This window comes from Pezoporus occidentalis, unplaced genomic scaffold (genome assembly GCF_034315485.1).
Source record: "Pezoporus occidentalis ecotype Australia unplaced genomic scaffold, CSIRO_AGI_Poc_V1 ctg4, whole genome shotgun sequence".
Lineage (NCBI taxonomy): Eukaryota > Metazoa > Chordata > Aves > Psittaciformes > Psittacidae > Pezoporus > Pezoporus occidentalis.
In genome coordinates, this window is record NW_026915724.1 from 8747629 (window position 1) to 8774185 (window position 26557).

Sequence of the window (26557 nt, forward strand, 5' to 3'; positions counted from 1 at the left end):
GAAGAAATTCTGGCCCTGAAACCCACAGTGATGTTCTGAGACAACCCTAAGGAGCATACTATATACTTTTAAAGCACTGAAGAGGGATCTAAAAAGTCACACAGGTAACAGTGTAACTTCCCTATCACAGTCTTTAAACTTTCATGCTTCTCTTCAGTTCTCACCAAGATGGGTAATTCAAGCATCACCAAAAAGATCCTTCTGCCTGACTAAGCTTTGCAGTCTGGTCTCTTTCTCCAAGAGCAGCCACTTTGGCAGTGTTCAGACTTCATCTCTTCTACTTCCTTTGCAGTCCTACCACCTCCCATAGAAATCCCTTCGTCAGCCTCCACTCACAGCCTTGGATGTAATTCATCACCCACAACACTGAGGTTTGCTTTCTGACTCAAATCATGAAAGACAACTGTATACATTTAATTGGGCAACAACTGAGACCTCTAGTTTCAAGTCCCAGCTGTGGAGATGAGGTGTCTGCTTTTAGATTTTCCGCTTTTAATATTTTGATCATAATCCTTTGCTGCCCACAGTATTAAAAATAGTCATACATACCAATGGGACTGCACTAATTACATTAAATCTGTCTCACAATTGTATTTCATAATATCATAACTATATTCTAAGTGTAGACCATCACTCCACCCACCTGATAAGCTATCATTAACATAGCTGTAAGCAATGAACAAGGGTAGCAAAGCCAGCTGTAAATCATTAATCTGAGCATTCAATTACTAATCCTATCAGCCTCATTTAGAGCATTTAAACTGACAGTTGCATATCCAATTAACTGTTGCTATAGAAAACGAAAATGCTTAGAGGTATTTGACAGACAAATCTTTACTGGCCCAGCAGGGATTTAGACTGCATTTGTTTAATTAGATTGTGACTTTACCTCAATTGAGCATTTACTGTAATCCTTGCTGAAACCATGGAATGAAATCTCTCAAGGTTAAACAGTCATCACAAAAGCACATTGCTCTGCTAAACGGTTTGTTAAAAGCACTGCACTGCTTCTTCAAGGAAAAGGCTGGCATATCCTTGCACACAGACTATGCGCAGTAAACCTTTCCATAGCTATCCACGTCTGTAAGTATACAGGGGCATACATGACCTTTCCCTCTTGCTTTTCTGCCGTTACTCCCTTTCTCAGTACAAGTGACTGCAAAAGATCCTACCAACCCTGTATTTCCCTACTAAATTTAAACGTATGCATTGACTTGCACTCCAACTGCAAATCTCTCATCAGACTTCATTTCAATTCCAGTCCATATAAAATTACAGGACACTGAGTTATGAAAACTATTCCTACACTCCTATGAGAATGTGCATCTTAACCCTTAGACTTAATGCCTCTGGAAAATATTCTAAATCACTTATACAGGTAATTGTTTTTCTTTCTCTCTTGAGCAGAAGACAATGGCAGCAGTGGTATAAATAATAGGTGAATTTCTCTCATAAAAGCACTTGAGGCAGATAAGCCACATAAGCCTTTCTTAGAACATGTACACCAGCATTTTTCAGTCATGACCTGCAGTATAAATAGGTTTTATAGTGGGACTTTCACAGTTCTTCGCACTTCCATCTTCATCACTGCAAACAACTGGCTGATAAGGGTAGGAAATGGGGCTGAACTTTCAACTGCACCACATTTCTCCATCCAGAAAAATATTACATAGAAAATATTATGATTATTTTGTGAACACGGCATAGCTGTCATGCTGTGACTGCTGGTGACACAGTCAATGTGACAAAGTCATTCTCAAAAAGTGATTAACTCATTCTTTGCCCATCAGCCAGAAAAATAAAGAAGCTGTCAGCTTCCATCTGAACAGAAGCAGTGGAAACTAGTCAAAGCAAAGACCTTCCATAGGAGTTCATGCATGCTTAAACTTCACTTACCCATCTGCAGATCAACAGGCTCAGGATATGGGAGGTGTTTTACTCCCAGGTATCCATTATACTGAGTTTCTCTGTAGTAACGGAGATAAAAATTACTTAAACAGGTTTCTCAGGCTAGATTAAGAGGTTCAGAAGTAATAGCTTCCCCTCTGAATTCCTCAGAGATCCCTTAGATTCAAGAAGTTTCACCATCACTGCATAAAATGAATCTGTTCACAGCGTCACTACTGTTCACAATGCATAGTGCCTTCAAATGCCTTTTAAACATACCAGTCTTCACTGTCCCAGCACCAGTCCTTGTGGGCCCTCAAAAGGCTAAAGTCACTGGTGAGGTCTGGCCAAGAAAGATGGCAGCATGCTGATGCGTCTAGTCTGCCTTTTTCTATGTAAATGTGAATACCATCATCATTCAGTTTTCTCAATATCTTAGTGAAAGGAGCAATTAAATCACTAACTAAGCTTAACCTGAGGTAAAATGAATGGGTGTAGCAGTAGGTAAAGAGAAATGCTTAGAGAAAATAATTTTCTGAATAATATTCTTCACTACTGAGGACACTTTCTCCTCCAAATCCTGCACAGCTTTGAGATCTTCTTAACGATCTCTGGTTCCCTTGCACTGTTAGGTCACTCCAGATGTTTTGGTCTCCTGGTTGCACCTGTTCCTGGCATTGTTCTTCTTTCTTTGGTGATTTTCAGGCTATTTGATTTCTCAAGCTCATTAGATGCATTGAGTCATGCCTTGAGAAAGCTCCAGCTACTATAAAACGTAGCAGTTTGTCTGCCTAAGTGCCCAGACACCCATCAGCACATCCCCTTCGCCTTCTGCCCTCTACTGTCACACTACTGTTGGAGTTCAGAGTCCCTGAATGCACCCCGGAGGCCCTGATCTCAGGAAGTGATCTCAGAAAAGAGATCCTTCCTGAGCAGGAGCACCATATTTCCTTCCCATTACCCATTACTATTAGGCTCCACAGTGGCACAGTGACACTGTGTACTGTTTAATAAGGCTCAAAAAGATCAGACAACCCACCTCTGTAGTCCTAAGCACCACTGTCACTAATGTAAGAACCAGTATCCAAGAAAAAAGGCAAATTATTTAAGAGTACTTTCAAGTGCCATTGTACACACATGCAGATAAACAACCCATCCGAGTGAAATAGCTGAACAGCCCAATTGCTTCTTATTCAAGCTGAAAAGGGCTGAAGAGAGAAAAGAATATACAGTTCCACAGTCATAAATAATTTTAGTATGTTCAAATAATTGGGAGACAGGGAATATCATCTGTCAGAAAGAACTGGTCAGAGTACAGAAGAAAAGACTTTCTGTCTGACTAAACTCACAGAAGACATCATTCTGCTCCCCATCTTCTTCTGGAGAATATAGACATTCCACCCTGGGCAGCAAAGCCAGATTATTTTGTTGGGGTTTTTTTCACCACCTTTTTCTAACATCTAAACAGAATACACAATGGTAAATTGTGCATGGAAGTACATCACTTCCATACAATTATTAACACTGACAGCATAGGCTTTCCCTCCATATTTCTTGATGTAAATTGCATCAATTTATGTGAACTACCATTTTATCTCAGCTGAAATGAAGAATGTCCCATGATTCCCCATAAATTGAACAATGTGGACCAGAGCACAATGTGACCTCAACCAAATTCTTTCCTTCTATGACTTGCTGATGAGCAAGAGAAGATATTTAGTATTGCTTATTCAAAATGCAAAGTACAACAAATTTGTACATTTGCCTTTCTAAGGAAAGTATGTGGAGGATGTCACAGTGATCGAGACAAGCTGAGAATATAACAGGAAAAGCACAGTCTTACAGGCCTAAGAGGGAACATGGCTTTCTGTTCAATCTTGGAAAGAAAAATACAGTACAGTGGTGTGGAACTGCAGTTTTAAGGCTGGATAATGTATGTATGAAAACTGAGGAACCACAACTGTTGTTTTAAACATGTGAAATAATGGTAATCAGGTGGTTTCACTGGGGAGACATCTATGATCAGCATCTCCCTTTTCATTCCCATTCCAGCAAACAGGCAAGCTGGAGAACAGTGATTTATGACATAAACTAAGAAGTGTTTAACTTCATAACTACAATCAAGTAGCAGCAGAGGAAGGGAAAAGCACTTGCTTTCCAAATCCATACCCAGGTCCTTCCTCAAGCAAGATGCTACCATCCTGGCTTGGGCAGTTAGGGCACAGGAGGGAAGGTTTAACTTTTAAATTGATCAATTTGTGCATTTGCCATGTTTCATATATTTAAAAGTTTTGTTATGATTAAAACTAATGCCAGCCATCAGAAAACTTGTTACTGGAAGCTCTCATAGATAGGTACATATAGTTGGTTTGGGGGGGGGGTGTTTGTTTGTGGGGTTTTATTTTATTTATTTTATACTTAACAAGTCCAGACGAGGTCCACAAAGTTGCTCAGAGGCTGGAGTACCTCTCCTATGAAGACAGGCTGAGAGACCTGGGTTTGTTCAGCCTGGAGAAGTGTCTGGGGAGAACTTAGAGCAGCTTCCAGTACCTAAAGGGGACCTACAAGAAAGCTGGAGAGGGACTTTTTACAAGGGCCTGTAGTGAGAGGACAAGGGGGAATGGCTTTAAACTGAAAGAGGGTAGAGTCAGATTAGATATTGGAAGAAATTCATCACTATGAGAGTGTCGAGGCCCTGGTACAGGTTGCCCAGAGAAGCTGTGGCTGCCTCATCCCTGGCAGTGTTCAAGACCAGGTCGGACGGGGCTTTGAGCAACCTGGTCTAGTGAAAGGTGTCCCTGCCCATGGCAGGTGGTTGAAACCAGATGATCTCTAAGGTCCCTTCCAACCCAAACCCTTCTGTGGTTCTGTGATTTTATACTGTTTTAAATAGCGCTGATTACTGCTCATTTAACCGAGCAGCACCGCAGGTTCCTAACGCGGTAGCAAGCGGCTCCTCCCGACACCCGACTCTGGGACGGCACCCAGGCTTGACGCCTCTTCCCTACAGCCGGGCCCTTCCGCACACGCCCGGCGACGAAGTGCCACCTGCCGCAAGCCGCAGCCCCAGCCTCTGCCCCGCTCCCCTCAGCTCCTCGGGCAGCCTCCACCCTCCCTATTGCCAATCCCCCTGGCCGGGCCAGCGGCTGTGGCACGGCGGGCAGGCCGGTGCGGGCGGCACGGCGCGGTGGTGAGGGCGGCGGCTGCGGGGCATGGGGGCAGGCGGGGGGGGCGGCGGCGGTGCCGGCCCGCGGAGGCAGGGACAGGGGGCTGTGGGGAGGGGGCCGCAGGCAGGCGGGAGGCACTTCCCCGGGCCGCAGCCCGGCTGCCTGAGGCCGGCGGGTCGGTGATGGCCGCCCTTTCTTATCCCTGCCGTTCTCCTCTATAAAGTGCTGTACAGGAAGTGGTGTGGTCTAAATGCGGGGTGAAAATCAAGGCTCATAACTCACGGGCCGTGCTTTGGTCTGTGGTTGGCAATTTGCTTTCAAACTGATACAGTTCGTGTAGTTTTGGCCGTACAGCATTGGAACATACACACGGTGTGGATATCTTCTTACTTGCCTTCTGAAACGGCGGATCATACTTTCTGCTAAGGAAGACACCCTCCTTCCTAAGGTTGATACCGTGGCACCGTTTTCAGTCCTTTTTCTGGTCAGCTTATACCACCTTGCTATGAAAACAAACCATTTAGAGCCATTGCCACAACATACCTGTATTGTGTGTTACTGAACCTTAAAAACAGAGATAGAAACAGAGTGCCCTGGGACAAAGCAGCAGGTGTGTAGGGTCTAACAGGAGGTATTTGCTTTAATCCTACTAGTACGAAGCTGGCAGCTTTCACAGAACCGTCTTTAGTAATGTATTTTGTACTTGCGCAAAAGAACAGCGTGAAAGAAGTTGCTGTTCGAAAGTCAATCTTTCTGTAGTTAGTGTGTCACTGTTTTGGAGGGCCAGTAACAAACTGTATTTCTGGGTTTCTGTGACAGAAGAGCAGTGTTTGTGCCTGAGAAATCATGTTCAGAAGCATCCTGAAGATACTGCAGTTCCTGAAATTACTGATTTTTTTCCTCTCTTGAGAAGTTAATCTTTCTCATATTTCCTCCATGCAAAAAAAGTTTTGCTGGGGAAATAGTGCTCATTACGGGCTCCACAAATGGGGATGGAAGACAGAGCGCCTTAAATTTTGCTCCTTTAGGAGCAACCTTGGTTCTTTGGGACACTGATGATGAAGGTAACAAAGAAACATGCAGATTAGCTCAGAAAAATGGAGCTAAATGAGTGTTTGCCTACTACTGTGACTGCAGCAACAGGGAGGAGGTCTATGAACAGGCAGACAAGGTAAGATACAGTTTCTTGCTTCTGATTTTTTGCTTCTTTTTACTAGTGTATGTTATTGATATTTTTTAGAATCTTTATATTTTTGTCTCTAGAATCTGTGCTGTTCACTAGGGGTCAGTAAACACACAGGGCAATGACTTTCATTTTTTTGACAAGTAGCTTCTAGATGGAACTTAAACTATTCTCACCATAAAGTGACTGTCTTTTAATTTGTTCTGTCTAGATGTATCCATTTCCAGTCTTTCTTGTGAGATTAGATTAAGGGTATAGTAAAAACATGCAGGAGAGGTTAGCTCCATGTATTAGCTTGTTTAGGCTTTAAAATTTCTTTAAGGTACCAATTTTTTAAACCCCAAACAGTGACAATTTTAAGGGGGAGGTCCTTTGTCCATTTGTTTAGAAAACTGTAGTTCTGTCAGGGTGATGCGGGGTGTCATGGCTTCAGAAATACCATCAGTACATGGCTAGTCTCCAGTCAAATTGATGAGTCAGCTTCAGTTTAATTTTTGGTCAGTCCAGCTGGAAGGTAAGGTAGAGAGAGAACCCATTTTAAATGAGACTCTTCTGCTGTGCTGACATAATGCTTTTTAAACTATTATTTTTATTATAAGAGTCCAGAAATGGGACATTAAATTAACATTATTAATTTTTACTGGTCTTTAAACTACATACTGCCTGAAAACATTTCCCAGTATAACCTCACCTGTAATCCAGTTAGCTACTCTGCTGTTTTAGCCAAGGATAAATTCTTCTTATGTTAAATTCTCAGTGTATGTACTTAATATACATGACTGTCAGGTCACATCTTCGACATTTTATGTCTGATGGCATACATCAGAGAAATTAGCTAAAATATTTCATGAGACGTGAAACTTGATAGATTGGTTTGGGATAACCTTGAAATGTAACATTAATTTCCCATGAGTTGTCAGGGGCCTCTTTGTTTTGTGGTTGTTGCTTTTAACTTTAACTAGAACAGATTACTTTTTTTCTGAACATGGCTATGAAAATTTGAAATAAATGGTTTTGCTCAAGAAATGTTCCCGATGAAAAGTAATTCTAAAGGGTAAGTTGGATTCAGGATCTAAGTTGTCTGGAACCACAGTTCTTATGTTTGCAGTCAGCAGTGTTATTTTACCTGTTCTTTACAGGCACAGCCAACTAACGGTGCACAGAAAAAATCTTCATTTGGAGCCATTAGTACTAGATGTTAAGAACCACAAGTGGTATTACAGCATTACCTGGGCAAGGATATATCATACCATAATAGTATTTCTGCAGAGATGAGCAATTTGTTGAGTGTTCTGGCCTGTTCTGACCCAAAACACAGTGTTCAAGGAGCCTGGGCAGTACGGAAGACTGTGTAAGACTATGATTATGACTCCTGCAGTTTTGTGGTCAGTACTTCAAATGTGACACTTGATCTTTACTTGAAGTGGTACTATAAATCAAACAGCAATTCTTTTATAATCCCCTTTTTGCAAGGAAAAAACTCACTTTCTAATTTACCAAGATCAAATCTCTTAAAAAAAAAAAAAAATAACATTTTCAGTTGGCATCAAATCCCTGTTCTCAGTTGGCATCAAATCCCCTTTCTGCTTCTTGCAAAGACATGCTCCAAAATTATTAGTTTAGGTAAGTAATTTCTCTGTTGGACTTCCCTGTCAATGATGAACATTTTGAAATGATTTGGTTTTTCTTCATTTAACAGTCTCAAAATGTTTGTTTTGTGCACTCAAGTTACTCTCAATCTCCAAACACGTTAACTGAATCAGCCACAGAGCTCCAGCCTGCAGAATTTGCTGTGCCCATATCAGCAAAGAGCTGAACCTTTGATCTGATGCCAAACAACAGTTTTTACATACTTACATTTCTGTTAGAGAAAAAGAATTGCAAATAGCACTAACATTTGGTAAGTGAAACACAAGAGGCAAGGATACCTTCTAAAGCTTTCTGCTTATCTTTTTTGTTCAGGTTAGAAGAGAAGTTGGGGATGTTACTGTTCTAATCAATAATGGTGGTATACTGCTTGGGAAAAAGTTCTGTGACATTCCAGATGCAGATTTTGAAAAGACCTTAAGAGTCAACTTCCTCTCTCAAGTCTGGGTAATGTATTTTTTTTCCACTCCTGTGTGACTGAAAGGTACAGGCAAGTGTTTTAGTGTGAACATCACCATGGTGGCACCTACCTGGGGAACGCAGTTTGGAACAGGGATGGGAAGGACCTTGAATGGGGGGAGACACATATTTTTATCATCCTGTAACTGGAGACACACCAAATTGGCAGTTTCCCCCGTGTGCCTCAGTGATGTTAACACAAGCCTGCCTGGGGGCTTTGGTAGATTAAAAATTTATGGCAGTGTTGTGGAACATGCTCTGTCTGTAAGAGCTGTGGCTAAAGTTAGTGCTGACATGGCAGCTCCTGGTGTTTGCTGGCATCAGACTTGTAGCATCTGGGGAGGCACATCCATGGTTTAGCCGTGGACTTGGCAATGTTAGGTTTACAGTTGAACTCAGTGATCTTAAAGGTCTTTTCCAACCTAGATGTTTCTATCTAGGTTGCATGTGTCAGTCTTCAGGTTGTATTTTCATTCCTAGTTACCGTCTGCTTAATCTACAGAGAAGACTAATCTGGACAGTATGTATTATCTTTGCTTTGTTTTCATAACTCTGAAGGAATTTGCTGTTATTTGGGATCTCAGTAGATCTTTAGGAGGGTTTTTGTGAGGGAGTGTTACTCTTGCCCCCTCTTGCATTTGTTGTTTATATGCCTGAGTGAGCAGCCTGCATCAGGGAAAAATGAAGCATTGCACTCCTTCCCTAAATGGCATTTCTCAAAGGAAAATCACTGCAGATAGAAGCTCTCTAATCATTTCGCAGCCCACAGTGCATCATTTATCCAAATACTAGAGGCAGAGAGACTGGGAGAGATGTTCCTCCTGACAGGTTTGAAGAGGTATAGGGCAGGAGGACAGTGACCGTGGGCCCTCCACCAAAAAAAAACATTTACTAGGCACACATATTTGGAGTCAAATAGACATTGCAGGACATCTCAGCTATTGAAAAAAAATTCTTACTGCTCTTGTCTTCTGCCTTATCTTCCCCTTCATAAAACATTAGAGTCCTCCTTATATAGTTAGCATCACCCACAGCAGTGATGTGAGGTTCCGGTGTTTCCAGGTAGTTTGGTTTGTAGTAGGGCCTAAAGACCACTGAACCATCCCCTTGATGTGTTGACTTCTAGCTCCCTCTTGTGTACCAAACCTTTGGTAGTAGTCTTGAATAGACAAACCATGAGGAAACAGGAAACAGAGAAAATACAAACTTTGCTGCTTTTAATACTATGATTTTAATGCCAGCAGATCTTCAGATAGAGATCAGTCAGTCAAGGAAATGCTGTCTCATTTATAATTCTAGGAATATTCTATGTATGTTTATATTATACCTACATTTATATCTATATGTATTTATGTTCTATTTGATGCATTCTATAAATAAAGAGATAGGAGGTTATTTAGGCTTCTTGTATATTGAAGCCCCAGAAAGCAAATCAGGTTGTAAAGCCTAATTTGTAATGCAACGTTTTTGGCATGTCCAGTTATAAAGGGTTTTTTTATATGTCTCCTAGACTTGCAAGACCTTTCTTCCAGCCATGATGACCTGTAACTGTGGACACCTGGTTAGCACAGCCAGTGCAGCAGGACTGTTGGGGGTCTATAAAATGTCAGGTTACTATCCTCAAGTGCTGCTATAAATTAGATGTACATACCAGTAACTTTTCTTGGAGATCCCAACTGCTTAAGTAGTTGTACTGACATACAAACACTCGGGAAGAGCCTGCAGATAAGAATGCTGGTGCTGTATTGAAGAGGATGGTGGTGGCATGTTGCCTGGGTAGTGCAGGGAGCTCACTTCAGGTGTTACTGTCTGACTGCAGCCTGCTTCCTCCACAGAGGAAGGACAATACTTGTACATGTGCATGAAATGGAACCTTGCCTATCGGTTGTCTAGTACTTCCTCATGCCAGGTTTTCTGAGTCCTGAGACATACATGGTTTATACCTGGAGCTATAGTTGGAAAACAGTTTTCAGTTCCAGAAGGATTTTGGGGAGAATTTCCATTAAAATTAATTTTTAAATCGACAGCAGTTTAAGCTATTTAACAGCTCCATATTTTTATCTGTTTCCCTCAGGAGAGCTGTCTGCTACAGTCCTGAGTATTTAATCAGCTGGGTCTGCTGCCCAGTGTATCCTCCAGCTTCTGTGCCATCCTGATCTCATTATCTCATTAGGTCACCTACCCTATGAGAATGTGAACTTAAGTGTAATATGTATCTCACCATGATTCATGGTGTTACTGTAGTGTTTATTTGCCTGTTATCATTGGGTCAGATTCAGTTTTGAAAAGAGGTCATGTCCAGTTTTCATTATTTAATTGTAAGGCTCATGAGAGTGGGCCTGCCTATCCATGCATTATAACTTTTACACCTTAGCTATGCGTTTTCAGGTTGTATGAAATTACTCTCTTAGGAAAATCAGATTTTGTTCTGTCTACATTTGAAAAAGCTTTAGGAAACCACATGTACATTCCTGTATTAAAATAAGGTTCTTAATGGCTGCAAAACAGTGGAATAATTTGGGTTGAAAGGAATCTCTGGAGGTCATTTGGTCTGTATCTCCAAATAAAAGCAGACCCAACTTAGATCAGATTGCACAGGGCCTTCTGAGGGCAAATTTTGATTATCTCCAAGGATGTTCCATATGTTCATCAAACAATAAAAGACAAGATTCAGTCTTCCTGGGAAACAAAATGTCATTGTAGTTGCAGGGCAAATCAGAAGAAGTAATAGATTGGAGCAGCATTTATAAGGAGGGTATTTAGATTTTACCATCAGAATTAGTTCTTACTGAAATGTGACCTCTGATATTAAAGGGTGAAGATGTTGTGAACTGAAACAATATCTGAGTATCTGGAAATAACATGTTGAATAAGCTCATCTTCTGTATCTCTCTATAGTGCACTGAAAAAAGTCCTCTGGAAAGGATTAATCTTACCTTTACACAACTGTAGAACAGTCATAGGAAGAGCCATTAATATTCAGAGCATCACAAAGATGCACAGCATTCTTAAAATACCAATTACAAGCTATATAACTAAGTAATATCAGGGCTTAAATAATATTCGAATACATTAAATCCTGTATATGACACTTAAGAGTTTTGCTTTTGACATATTTTGGATAATTCCTCTTTCTTCACTTTTCAGATTACACTGGAAGTAAGTATGCACTCATTGGAATGATGGAAGCCTTAGCTTCGGAACTGTATCATGCCGGAAAACAAGGCATTAAAACCACAATTATTTGCACTTCTTTTATCAATACTGAATTAGCTGAAGATTTTCAAAGCCAGTAAGTAAAATTTAGATGCGTACTATTTCATTGTGAAAAATAATCAGTATCCATATTCAGTCCCTAACTATTATAAGCTTGATTTGCTTTTCAGGTCAGTATTTTTGCCCTACTGGCACGTACAACAATGTCTCTTGACGTAAGAAATCCAAAACTTGCGTACAGTTAATAACTGATGTGCTATGATCTTGCAGTTAAGGAATGGTTAGGGATGCACAGCAGTATTTAAGGCAGCGTTGTCAGTAGAATGGGAAATGTTGCGGTTCTCTGCCCCCAAGTAATTCTGGCACAGTGATTACAGTTATGGCTGTCAGGAAACCATGATCTGTCATTAACAACTATGCCTTCTATCTATATTAGCAGGTACTATACTGCTCTGAATGAGAATAGCTGTTGTGGTAGTATCTGGTATGTGGCTCTATGGTTATAGCAATGGGAGGTACCAAATTTGCCATTGCAGTAGCGATCTTGTTTTTTCAGCTCTCTGCTCCTCCTTTCAACACTCATCATCCTGTAGTAGCAATATTATGTAGAGCACAACCTTCCTCCTCACTGGAAGCAAGCCTGGTTCTGGCCTATTTAGCTGTCACCTCAGTAGCTCCAGTAGAGTCAGAGAAAGTGTTTGGAGGGCAGAATTATTATGCATAGAACAGCACATAGTATAGCTAGGCTTGGAAGTTTACAATGCTGCAGTCACTGTGGGCATCACCTATGTTGGGGTCAGAGCAGGGCTTGCACAGAAGTCATTAAAAGTCACACAAATCAAAGTGTTTTCAATTTATTTTAGTGATAGCAGGAACAAAGAGATTGGAGACTCCTTTTCAAGACTACTTACAGGGAAGAGGGAATACTCTTAAATAATTTAATTAAATTATTTCTGTGTTAGAATGCATTTCAAAAGTAAAGTTTTAGAATTTCATAATGCTTTTTTTCTTTTTTCACCAGAAACCACCCTTTTCTTCCTGTTTGTGATGCAGAGTATGTAGCCAGCAAGATCATAGATGCAATTCAAAAAGAAAAGTTTTATCTAATCATGCCTCTGAGTTTACGCTTTCTTGCTTTTAAAATGTAAGAATGTGACTTAACTTCTAGCATTGCCTTCCTTCCCTTGCCATATGCTAACATATATGCCAGGAAAGTTTAGATTAAACAGTCCTTTAGTTAGTATTCCTGCAGTCAATCCAGTTATATCCAGTCAATCCAGTTATATATATATCCAGTCAACACAATTATGAAGAAAGAGAGGGTTTAACTTTTAATAATCTAGGTGAGTGCCATTCCTATGGACACTTCTATCTGTAATATACATCTTAAGCTATAGTTGGGTATAGAAATATTGCTGGGATGGTGCACTGGGAGCAATGCCTAGGCTAGAGCTGTCTGCTTCCAGCAACTACTTCCACTGCTGGTTGGGCTTCCACAAAATGGCTTGGTTTGTCATTCATTTCTCCCATTTATAAGACTGAAGTGCCAAATGTGTTATTGCCAGACTTAGAAGGATTGAGCACGTAGAATAAATTTATCATTTCTTTATTAAAACATTTTTCTAAAAACCATAAAGCTAACTTGTTATTTGTCTCAACAGTCTCATTCCTAGAATAATGGTACTACTCATTCAATCTTTCCTTAAGATTGCCAACAGCTTGGATAAAGCTTTCAGTTGGAAGAAAAAGGATTGAAACTAAAATACTCTGAAGACCTCAAGTGCCATCTAATTGAAAAAAAAAATCAGTAAAAATTAATTTTTAATCATGTTTATTCTTTGACAGAAAATGTGCTTCTTGTATGGTTTTTGGCATTGGTCAGCATCCAATTTAATTCTTCATAACTGTCTTTTAGTCAAAAATATTTCGCTACAATCAGCTCTCCCATTTCATGACCACACACTGCTTTTACCTGAAGTCTCAATAAAGGTCAGTAAGACCAGGCAGGGATGTTTGCTTCATTTCATACTTTGAATTCTCAATTTCTGTGCAAAATCTCAAAGCACAGGAAAAACACACCACTTTTCATGTAGAAAGAAAAGAAGACAAAGCATTTACTATATTTCCCTTTCAGGGTCAGAATAGCGCTGCAGTTCACACAAAACCAACATGTAAGAAGAGTGCTGTGTGTAGGATGATGCACTCTGGCTAGTAGCCTGTGTCCTCAAGAGGAGTGAGCTGCACTGAGCACTGATACGGTGTGTGCAGTGCTGGTGTTTACCATGCTCCTCATTAGTCACAGCACACTTTTCTAAACACAGCTCTATGGGATATGTGTACCTCCATTTTAATCCACAGCTAAAGGCTGATGCAGGATCATTTATCAAAGGCTGTGGCTTAGAAAGAGCATTTATAAGACTAACGTGGCAAAAAATCGTGTGCCTACTCGGGAAGGAAAGGTGATGAAGCTCCACAACCAGAGGGAGCAGACAGGAAAAAATCCATTACAGAAATTACTTATGTGGTAATTAATTGCCTCTATAAATTTCATAAAACAGTCCTGCATCAGAAGAGTCAGTTTGTAAACGCAGGCTCTGCAGTGAGCATCTGCTGTATGCAGCTGCATGTTGAACACTGGTGAAGCCCTGAGGCACCTGACTCCCTTCTCTAACCCTGTAGGCTCCTATGCAAATTTGAAGCACCCTGCTGAGGCCAGATAACTGGGTTCAAGCTGTTGTGTCCCAGTTTGGGTCCCTAAATCAGGAGCTGAATCTGGACCTGCAAGATGGTCCACACTTCTTTTTCGTTTCAGTGACCTTAAATTAGTAAAATTACTTAGAAGATTATTTTCTTAAGAGCACTGTGAGGAATCTGTGCAAGAAATCTTTGGCAATTTTCTGAGTAACTTCTGGAAAACCATTAAAATTTAAAATCACATAATTTGTGTGTAAAGTGACTTATCAGCTTTGCAGGGACTCCATTACTTTCAGACACTGAAACTTCAATCAGGTGGCCTGTTAGTGAGAAGCGTAGCTCTGCTGTAAACCATGGAAAAGGCATACAGACAAGAGGAATACCTCATGTATTCTTGGACAATTATGGCCTGGTTTATAGGCAAAATATCTTCTTACATTTGAAGAGAAGTCACACACGTGTCCTTCAGCTGTCTTTAAATGTAATTGCAATCTAAAGGGCCTAACGGAAAAAACTCCCCAAGGACAGGAGATCAAAGATTAGTTAAGCAAAAGTATGTGCTTGTTCTTAATTGATAAAAATCAATCTTCATGCAAATTTCCAGAAAATCCTAACATAAAACATTAATAATTTCCTTAATTTAAAAATAAATACATTTCAGACCAGTATAGAGAATCTACAAAGCATAGTTTATAAAACTCTACTGTAAGGAATTAGAGAACCTTGAACAGTCTTCTATTGCCCACATTTGTCACTGTATTTTTATTGTACTTAACTAACCCCATACTTACAAGCTCCCTTCCAGCTATAAATGCCCATAAGAGTGCATGTTCCAATTCAAAACCTATTTTTTTAAATCCCAGTGTTTTCAAAGTACACATACACTCAGTAAATTCTTTCATGTGCGCTGTAGATACTACAGGGGGGAAAATGTTGGCTGAGAGAAGAAAACTATCTGAAGTTTGGCTTTTTGGAAAGCAAGGTTTATTGATCTGTATTTTGAAAAACTACCTAGATGATCTGAAATTGAAATCTGCTTTTCTTCTCTAGACTGAGACAGGAACAAAGTCTAAGTTTACCATCAATATATACAGGGGATGAGAAAATCAACAGTAACGTAAAGGAAACAATGCTTTGTTTTCTAAGCCATATTTCACTTACTCCGCAGAGTCACATTGCAGAGCCTTATTCTGTATTGCTGCAATCTCATCCCAGAGCACTCTTCGGATCTATTTCTTCTGGCTAATCTGCTTGCCTCAAGAAGGAATTTGTAACGCTTATACTTTCTAAGTCTCACAGCGATCTGCTAGAGCTTCGTAATCAGCCCTAGAAATCAATAAATCATTCTTTTAAAATACCAGGAAAATTTCAACTTTTGTTTGTGCAGAAAAGAAGTGTGATGGATCCTGTACCACAATTCTAAAACTGCAAGATAAAAACTTCCTGTTAAAGTTCAGGAGATGCAATTAGATGCTGTTCATGGTTTTTAATATAAAATTATCTTTTGTGTTTTGAAATATAATGTGCCATATAAGAAGTATTTCAGAGTTACTGACAACTCCTGAGAAATGTGTGCTTTCCTTTTTTGAGGCTTTCAGCTATTTGTGAATTCCTCCACACAAAACCAGTGTTGCAGGAGAAATTGTTACCACTAAAGCTGCAGATGGGACTGGAAGGCAGTCTTATTTTCATTTTTTCTCCTGTTTCTGTTTGGCTATGCAGTGTCATAGCCAAAGCAGGATAACCATCTGAAGTACACAGCTCTAGTGAAGACAGCCACTGCATGGGGATGGAGATGTTACATATATTCTCCTATGTTTTTTGGTTCTTCTTTTACTTGAGAGAGAAATTTTTCCCAACCCAATCAAATTCATTTTGTATTCCTGTAAGTCATCATTGCAGTTTCTCATATTCATATATGCATGAATATGTACCTATATTCATGCATATATGCATGTAACAACAGCTTAGAGACACTGAGATGTAACTTGTAGCAGATCATAGAAACAACTGGATTTTCCCATACATTCTGACAGCTTGTTTAATCACCTGAATTGTCATTATCCCATTAAATTATAAAACATTTCCAGAACAATCTCAGCCTTTCCAAAAACACAATCACCCCCCATAAATGTCAGCCCAGAAAACTCGGTAGTTTAATGGGTTTGTTTGGATCCCAGTTTTGAAGAGTGAAAAAAATCTGAGAGAGTAAATGATTAGTACAGTCAAAAGGAAGACCAATGGAAACAGATGGGGAAAGACAGCCTTACACTGAAGACCTCTGTGTGCAAGGTTCAAGATGCCAGTGTTTGCAGAAAACCCAGCCAAAAGTATCAGGATACCAGGTAAGGACAGTTCATTTCCATCAGATATTCCCAGCCTGCACAAAGGTTGCAGATGCATTTGCACACTAACCTCTGAGTAGCATACATAAGTACTGGAACATGTTACTCACTGTCAGGAAGATCCCTATTAAATTAGTGTTAAAGCATGTGCTACAGGCATGTTGCTTATTAGATACTAGGAGTTCTCAGTGTCACCTTCTCCTATTTATTGAGTGTTAATAGTGAAACTGGGAAATCTGCAAGATTGCCTAGAGTGTGAGGAACAAAAGAAATTATTTTAGTAGGACAGCTTTTATGAAAAGAGACTTCCAAGATGATAACTCTGAGCTAATTTGAGGCTAGTTTTGTATACTAACAGTGAAAAATGTATTTTTAAGTCATGCAATATCTGAAGTCTTGTTCATGAGTAACTTGTGTCTTTGTCTTAGCCTCTGTGTGGAAAGATGTTATTCACAGTTCCCATGGGTAATGGGACAGTTGTGGAGAAACAAAATTGGACATGGAAAGCAGGAAATTCTCTGTTCTTCTGTCACTACCTTTGTCATTGACCAAAAGGTTTAATCCCACTCTTTTAATATCCCTATTTGTACCCTGGGAAACACAAAGAATTGTGAAAGTGACATAAAGTATGTATAATTTTTCACTATTTTTCACTATTACAAACTATGGAAAAAGAGGCTTCATGCTTATGCAATTTTTCAAGCTAACTCGAAATAGAATCCTGATCTCTACTTTTACACCTAGAAAAATGTTATTACTTTCTGTATTATCTCATGTTTTTTCAATATACAACTACCTAATCTTACGAGGTCGAAAGGCCTGAATCAATACAAAGAGCTCAGCATTGATTAATATTATGGATTTTTTGAGTCTGTTTCTTCAATCAATACAATGTCTTTGTTCAATATTTCAGGATGCCACAGACTGGTAATAAAGAATGACTAGTTTAATTTAAAAAATAATACAGATCTAATTGCCATTTACCATTGCACAGAACCATTGCTGAAGCTAAATAAATGACCAGGTGGCCATCCATTTCATTAACTAACATCAGCTGACAGCACTGCTTGAGGCAACAGTGATTTAAATAGTCATGAGGCATTGCTCAATGCTTTCATAAACTCCATGCTTCCCTGGTGTGCATTGATCAAATGTATTCTGTTGGTGGAAGTAGCGTTCTAGCAGTTGGTCTGTCAATTCCTCCATTTCTTCCTTCTCACAAATGTTATTAACAAATTAACACATTAATATTTCTAATATGCATTTTGGGTGCTGTTTAAGTCAGCAATCGCCTGATTTCTTATTGCTGTCTGGTTTAGATGATTCATACCCTTGAATGCTTTCTCTGTTGCACTGTCTAAGGTTGTCTAAGTGCCTTGTGTCTACAGGTGGTCTACTTTGGGTCAACTTAATTCCTCAGATAGTAGGGCAGCCCTCCTGTCTAATAGAGAGAAGACTCAGAAATCTCAAATTCAATTTTTTTCACTGCACCACTGTAGCAGTACTTCACTTGAAGCTTTGCTTGCCATCCCACCAAGCCGTGGGCTTCATGAGAGACAGAAAGATGTAAGGATGGAAACTGCTGTTTTATTACTCCATTTCTCAATTGCTTAGTCAAAAATCCCACAAACCTTCAAAATTCATTATTGACAGTTATCTTTTCACTGTTAGCATTTTTAATTACATATTTATGGGCTCACAAATAAAATCTTTGATGTACAGGCAAATCATCAGTTCCGTATGAAGAAATTACTCAGTAAATGTCTTACATTGTTAAATGATTTAACTTTTATCAAACTCAGCTCCTTCAAGAAGAAACATTTGTAAAGTAGCTGCAATGATGACCCCAGTTACAAACAACAGAGATGTTGATACACAAAAGACAAATCATCCAGGAATAAAATTCAAATCTTTTCCTTTATCTAACCCATCATACCTGGTAATTAAGAACTAAGCAAGTCTTGTGAAATACTTAGATGTTCTAAGACCCTAAGAGCTCTGGGGCTCTTCAGATGCTGTCAGTTTTGCCCATGGCTTAATTCTAGGCATCTCCATATATTGCAATTTATTTTTTGTTTTAATTTTACTCTTGCTTTTGACTGTACAGTCAGACAAGTTGCATGTGCCTTGCTAAGTATCTAAAAAAAATGTTATGAACATGGTTTTAAATCCCTATGTTTTTCATTTTAGCAGGAAAGACCTAATATAATTTGCAGCAGAATCATAACACACTCTAATGTGCTTCTTGAGTTTTAGATATTACATAATGTACACAGGATTCAACTGTCCTATAAGGAATGATACAAGGGATTTTAGTCTAGTATTGAAGGAAAGTGCATATATAATTAAAGCAAATCACTGTCGATGAAAGAGGGGGATAAATATGAATTATATGGTTGTAGCTGCTAGGCTGTGTATATCAGAAAAAGAGTTTCCCCAAACAACTTAAATTCCTTGAAATTTCTCTAGCTAAGTCACACATACTAACCTTTAAGAAGTTAATGATTATTTTCTCGCCTTTTTTCCCCTATAGTTAGATGAAATACAAATTTCATGCAGATACAAGCATATATAGTCTTCTCTTACGCTTGCACACATAAAGATACTTTCTTTTCTGCAATAGAATGGGCTGAGTAGAACTGGGTCAAGTGTCAGGAGCCTGTCTGACTGGGGTGATATGCTAGGAGGTTAAAGGAAATCAGGAATTAGATACTGCTTCAGAACAGGAAAGAGTTTGAAAGAAGCCAGGGAGTGTGATAGTCCTGAGAAAGGTCTTTGAAAGCGACTTAAAGCCTGACAGCAAATAAGCTTAAAAGTAAGAAATCAGGCTAGACCTGATGTCTGCTCTGTTATCTGAAGTCTTTCCTTATCTATAGCTTACATTTCCCTGGAAGCTGTAGGAATAGCAGTGCCTTCACTGCTAAAGTGGTATATCTAAGAGTCCCATATAAATTAAGAGAAAAGCCATGCCTTTGAAATACAGATATGTTTACCACCTGATAAACTGGTGGTGTTTCTCCTATATATACAATTCTTTAATATATATAGTTTCATGACAGCTGATTGCTTCCTGTGCTGACTTTACAGTGACTGTCGACTAATTATTTCCTTCAATGTGCATTTTTTAGAATCTCCTTTCCAAAGAAGGCACATATGTTTACATGAGAGTCAGAAGGCACTGCAATAACTAAAGTAAGAATCAGGAAAATATATGTAATTTATATAAGAAACAAGTTTGATATATATCAGTAGAAGCAAGAGACCGAATTCCTATATAAGGGACAACCTCCATAATTAAGGAAGTGTGGTACACTTCTCACAGTGTAAATCTTAGGTTACTTCAGCCATACATAACAGCAATTGATGCATTGCTGGGATAAATTCTTGTTGCACGCACTTTGTAAAAGGCTTGTTTCCAACTTGGAGATAGCATCATATCTAATGATGTTAATTGATTAGTCTTAGTGGTTGTACTCCACCAAATGCAAAATACCTTTAAAATAGCCCCTTTCTTATTATTGCAACATAGATGCATTAAGATGCTTATTAACATAACCTGTTAAAATATCTAAAAGGAAAGTGCAGGAGATTAATATTAGGGGAATCTGATAACACTACACGTGCAACATGTTTCTTTTTACATGTCATCTTTTGGGGAAATACAAGAAAGAAGCACCCAGCATTAACTAACATCACATGCAAAACAGAGGGGTGGTACTTATTTAGCTCTTCAATGTATGAGCCCTCTTTTTGTCCTGGTATTTTTTACATTTCAATGAAATATTTTTTGCTTCTGGTTTGTTTGCTTTCTTATTAGAGAATTACCCTCTGTGTTTTTCATGTGCAACTTACAAACTATTTCTGAGACTCTTCAACCCCTGGGAATCTTCTCTAAGGCTTTTATATCATCTATGTTTCTTCCAGACAGAAAAAGTGCTGCTGAAGAAGCAGAACTTCAGATGGGATTGAAAGGCAGCTTGCCTTCAACTGTGATAAAGATGGAGATACCCTAGTGCTCTACGTCACTGACAAAGAGAATAAAAAGAGGAATTTAGGTTAGCTTGAGAAAATGCAGCTTAAGGAATGTTTGCCTACCAGCATGACTGCAGGAGTAGGGAGGAAGGCCACACAGAAGAGTAGGATTTCTTGCTTATGTGTTGTTATTCCTTAGAAGAGTAAATCTTCCAAGTTATGTGTCATTAAAAATTGTGACATTTGGAAAAGGGGATTAAGCAAACAGGAGTGTGACCTTCTTCTAATTCAACAAAGAAGTTGTAAACACTTAAACTGTGTCTGTAATAAGTCATAGAATCATAGAATAGTTAGGGTTGGAAAAGACCTTAAGATCATCTAGTTCCAACCCCCCTGCCATGGGCAGGGACATCTCACACTAAACCATATCACCCAAGTTTACATGTCTTGGAAACTGCTTCACTTTAAAATTTCACATAAACCAGATTAGCTGCTTTAGACAAAGATCAGAAAATTGAAGTTTCCCCCTTTGTCTGTCTGAGATGCAAAGTTTTCAAAGGGTACCAAGACAGAGTAAAAAGCAGGAAAGTTACTTCTGTTTTGTCCTTTATGTTTAGTCAGATGGGTATCAGCAGCAGTGCCTGGTAATACTGTGGTTTGAGGTGGGAGGAAAGAGGTATAAACTCTTGGGTGTGTTTTTGTATCTTGTCATGCCTTTCCTTCTTTAGATACCTATCTGTAATCCAGAGCTAATAATTTATTCTGTCAACATCCACTGACAATGCTCATTTAAATTCAAGTATATTACATAGAATTGCAGCACACTTTGACTGAAGATCTCTGAAACACTTCCTTAGTTATACTAAAATCTGTTTGCCCACCTGAATGATCCCACAGCAGTATGTGATCTGTCTCAGTTAATTTTGGTTGTTTGGAAGCAAGGTGGCAGACCCATTTCATTGCCTGACTGGTTTCTGATAGCATGAATCACTTCACAGCAATTTATTTCTACCAGCAGATGAAGAAATCTGAATGGACTTCCTATCCTGAGATGTCAATTTAAATGTTTAAAAATGGGGCAAAGGAATTCCACCCTATATTCTTAGGAATATTAGTCTAAATATTTGGACTTTTACAAAACAGACAAGAAGGATATAGCTTATTGATATCCAAGTTTAAACTGTTATTAAAAACCCACACATACATTATAATCAAATACCATGCCAAAACATCACAATGCTGTTGATATGTTGGATTATTCCTTCTTTCTTCACGTCATAGATTAGCAATTATTTTTAACTAATAAATTCAAACTAACTAGGCAAGCTGGAAACAATGGAAGCTGAGTTGAATGCAGCAGGCTATTAAAACACCAGGTGTCTTTCCTATGATGACTGAATTAACTACAGGTGTTTGAATCAGTATTTTAGGTAAATGGCCTTTCTCTGGTAAAATATGCTTCACATCATTCATTGTCTGTGGAGAACAATGTCATGTGAAAGATTTTTATGCTTTACAGGATATTATCCTCAGAAATGCTATTGAAGATTAGGAATGAGCAGTTCCTACTTCTAAATAGCCTTAGCAAGTGGGGTCTTGGCTAGAAGAATTGCTTCCCTTTTCTTATTCACAGTTTCAGAAAGGCAAACGTAATGAAAAATACTGATGAAGTGGTGAAGTTTGGGTTCAAATTCTGTATTTTTTATATTTTTTTTTTATCATACAGATTCCTAGGGTACCTTACACCATTCTATGTTAATTAAAAATGCTGCTTTTCACTTACGAAAACTAAGCTGCTATGGAGCAGAAAATGAAGGTCCTTGTATAGATAACTACCTAAAAGGTAGGGACAGCAAGTAAGAGTGAAGAGCTGATCTCCAGAGTGGAGGGGGTGCTGCTTGGGTTACCCCAACAGATCTGTCCTGGGGGCCATCCTCATTTCATACATTTGTTACTCGTCTGGAATAAAGGGTGAAGTAACAAAATCATCTGACAATATTATGGACACTTTAATAATTGATTTCACTCCCTCCTCCACTTGGTACCTTTGTGCCTCAGGCATCCACAGTGCAGAGTTAGCTATCAGTTAAACTAAGGCAAACCAACTGTTCTGGGGGCTTTTCCCTAGATGAAAACTGGTCAACATTTTCAGGTTAGTTCACTGAAGGCATGGCTCCCCAGGGGTGGTGTAGACAGCGCTATGGCCAGAATATAGGAGAAACGAGGAACTCAGTGACCCACTGAAAGTCTGAAAGTAATTTAAAGGTGATTAATCTGGCAGGGAAAGCTTCAGAGACCCTAGCTATGGCCTGCCTCCATTTACAGTGCAATGCCACAGCGCTGAACAGCAGAGGGCTCAGATTTGGTGGTGGATGATTGCTATCCCTGCATTGCTCAGACTTCATTGCTGCAGTGATGGCCAAGCTGTACCCATTCTGAGTTTTTTATCTGAAGCACAAAGATCCTAAACTCTGTACTCACTGTTTCCACCTACCTACACACTGGAGAGGTTCAAATTAGAAATGTGCAGTTTATTGCCAGTGATCAATATGTCATCATGCATTTCGATGACTGAAATTCTTTCCTGTTAGGGTGGTGAGGCACTGGTATGGGTTGCCCAGGGAGGCTGTGAATGCTCCATCCCTGGCAGTGTTCAAGGCCAGGTTGGACAGAGCCTTGGGTGACATGGTTTAGTGTGAGGTGTCCCTGCCCATGGCAGGGGGGTTGGAACTTGATGATCTTAAGGTCCTTTCCAACTCTAACTATTCTATGATTCTGTGATTCTAAGTACATGGGCAAAAAGGAGGAACCATATTATTTCCCCTTTGAACCTAGTACCTGGACGTAGGCCTAATTCGCTCAGCTTTACACAGGTATAGGTCGGTGCCTGTATACCGAACTGCAGAGCATGCTCTGATACAAAGGCATTGGCTGTAACCCTGCATCACACACATCTGTACACCAAGGGCATCCTCTCACCTGCTTGCAGCCTGGTACCCTGGTTTCTGCCCCACATACTGTCCCATCTTCCAACAGAAGGCAGGAGAAGCCACAGCCCTAGCCTAAACCTAAACCCGCACTAGTTCCCCTGGTACCTGGGGTAACTGCCCCCCCGAGCCATACATCCCAACACCAGCTCAGCAAGGGGTCTGGCCTGTGCCCAACACCTGCTGTGACATGCGGCCACTGTTCCCTGCTAGGCCAGCTGTGCCATGTGGGCAGCAGAAGGCATGGCCAACCCTCCCTCATCCCCTGCCACCACTGCTGCAGTGTTCTCCTCAGCTGCCGTGTTAGCCCGGCATTCATCAATAGTGGCCACTTTGTATTCCTTACAAACACACTATATTCATAACTATTTAATTCTATTAAATCAGCATCGTCTACTCAAGGAATTTCATCTACTAATGTAACACCATACAAATGCTTGTATTTTTGTGTTTTCCCCTTGTTCTGGGTTCAGCAGTAGCAGTCATTTTTCTCCTTCCTAGTAGCTGGTGCAGTGCTGTGTTTTTGACTTCAGTCTGAGAACAACACTGATAACACCAATGTTATAGTTATTGCTGAGTAAGGTTTACCCCGATCAAGGACTTTCTCAGTCTCATGCTCTGCCTGTGAGGAGAGGCACAAGAAGCTGGGTGGAAGCAGAGACAGGACACCTGACCCAAACTAGCCAAAGGGGTATTCCATACCACAGCACATCATGCCCAGTATATAAACTGGGGGGAGCTAGCCAGGACAGGCTGATCAGTGCTCAGGTCAGAGTGGGTATCAGTCAGTGAGTGGTGAGCAATTGTATTGTGCATCACTTGTGTTTATTGTTGGTGTGTTTTTTTTTCTTTTCCCCTTTTAATTTCATATTCTCTCCTTGTTATTTCCCTTATCATCATTATTATTGGTGGTAGCAGTAGTGGTTTTATGTTATACCTTAGTTACTGGACTATTCTTATCTCAATCCATGGTGTTTACATTCTTTCCATTCTCCTCCCCATCCTGCCAGGAGGGGAGAGGGAAGGGAGGAGTGAGCGAACAACTGTGCGGTTCTGAGTTACTGGCTGGGCTTAAACCACAACAACCCCTAGCATATAATTCCTAGGACACATCAATTACTTGGAAAGGAGAAAATCCTTAGCGACTGGCCAAAACAAACATACATAGTCTTAGGTTGCAGTACTCATTCCCCGAAGGAAGAAGAAGGATTAGCCCAGGAAGGCACTGTAAACGAGGGAGTGCCTTCTAGTGAATAACAACATTTGTATACTGAAAGCAATACCTTTTCATGACTATTTCAAAGTCTACATGAAGTTTTCATGATTTTGAGCTGAAAATATTTTTTTTTTTGTATATCAGAAAAATCAGGTGCACCTTATAAAGCATCTTGGAGTCATTCATATGCTTGGGACACTTTTTGTATTCCTTCTTTAAGGTTTTTGACAACAGCCTTAATAATACCTTAATTAATTGCAAGCCTGTCAATAAGAAATGACTGTGCACACAAGTGAAATTGAGAGGGCAAATTGTTACAAAAGCACAGCAAGATATTTAAAAAGAGATGTCCAGAAGACTGCTGGATCCAGAAGATTAGACAGGGGACAGAGTCAAATTTGGAAACCTTCAGTAACACAAAATAACAGAAGTCAGTGAGCTTGCCCAATGTTTACAGGGGTAAAGAAAGATGAACATAGAAAAATGCAAAAGTTAGGGATCACGTTCGCTGCACATCAGCAATACTAGCAGTGATGAAGATAGTTAAGAGCACATAATAGAAATAATGTTCTCCAGGGCATGTGAAAGAGGCAAATAAATCACTGATCTAATTTACATTGAAAAGTCATGTATTTAGGGTCTACTGCAGGAGACCATAACTATTGTGCTCATTGCAATGCAGGTTTCCTTTGGCATTACATACAGAGCTGAGATGTTCTGAATGGAGGTTTTTACCTGCTGTAAACATGAGGATATCCAGGATGTACAGCAGTGTCAAAATATAGTGATGCCCCTGTAGTCCAGGTCTAACGCTCAAGAAGGCTTAGTTCTTCCTCCTCATGAAGCAGACAATGCTCCCTGTGGAGAACAGCTACTTAGCAAATATCCTGAGAAACAAAGGGGAAAAGTATGTCCTTGTACAGACATGCAGTGTAAAAACCATAGGTGCTTTCATGCACTCGCTTGAGAGAGGCAGATATTGTGAGGCAGATGCAGACATCCACAGGCCCTGTCACTCACTGGCTCTGCAAAGCCTGCACAGCATATGGGTATATTTTACTGGCATATCCAAACCAGAGTGACCATGTGAATAACCTGGAATTAATGTGTAGCGCTCTCAGGCTGAGATATCCACTGCACGGCTACATATGTTTGTGATAAAATCTTTGTACGCTTCCTATAGTCTTCAGTCCTGAAGAACAAATGCTTCCTCCTAATCAAGTTTAGATTCAGTTTGAACACCCCATCAAATGACACTGAAATCCTTCAAGCTTTTACTTCAGACTCCGTTGGAAGGCATAAGTATTTCACAGCATGTTACAGTTCCTGATGTGTAACACAGCAGAAGAAAGAAAAAGGGCTTTCCCAGGAACTCCAGCATCCTTTTTAGTTACCTAGACAGGCAGTATCCCAGGTAATGTTGAAATGATCATGTCAGGCTGTTCCAGCAGAACTGCTCATCAGCCACAAGCTTCATCTTTAACACATTGTGTTTAATGAATGTGCTGAGAACTGTTGATCATAATTGCTGGCATGTATTCCCCACACAGCTAGGGAAAAGACGAAAGAAAAGGAAACTGAAGGCAGATAATCTGAAGTACTGCTGAGATCTTGAGCCCTCCTTGTGTATATGAGCGTGCAAATTAAGTCTGCCTTCCTAGAAAAGTGTCCATATCACTGCCGGAAAAACTGAGCACAGAGAGTTGCCTTCAGCTGGCCCAGATTAGGCATGCGTTTACAGAAGGAGAACCCTGAATATTTATACATAGCACGAGTTAGTAAAC

The 26557-nt window shown here is 39.8% G+C and overlaps 1 protein-coding gene across 1 annotated transcript; it reads left to right on the forward strand.

The window, feature by feature from the left end:
- The first annotated feature begins 5194 nt into the window (after window positions 1-5194).
- On the forward strand, window positions 5195-13569 carry LOC134171285 (epidermal retinol dehydrogenase 2-like). Its single transcript, XM_062633353.1, is given in 7 exon segments — window positions 5195-5945; window positions 5947-6225; window positions 8200-8331; window positions 9854-9953; window positions 11491-11635; window positions 12581-12703; window positions 13221-13569. Coding segments are annotated over 7 exon segments (918 nt in total). The 5' UTR covers window positions 5195-5900; the 3' UTR covers window positions 13315-13569.
- The last annotated feature ends 12988 nt before the right edge of the window (window positions 13570-26557 follow it).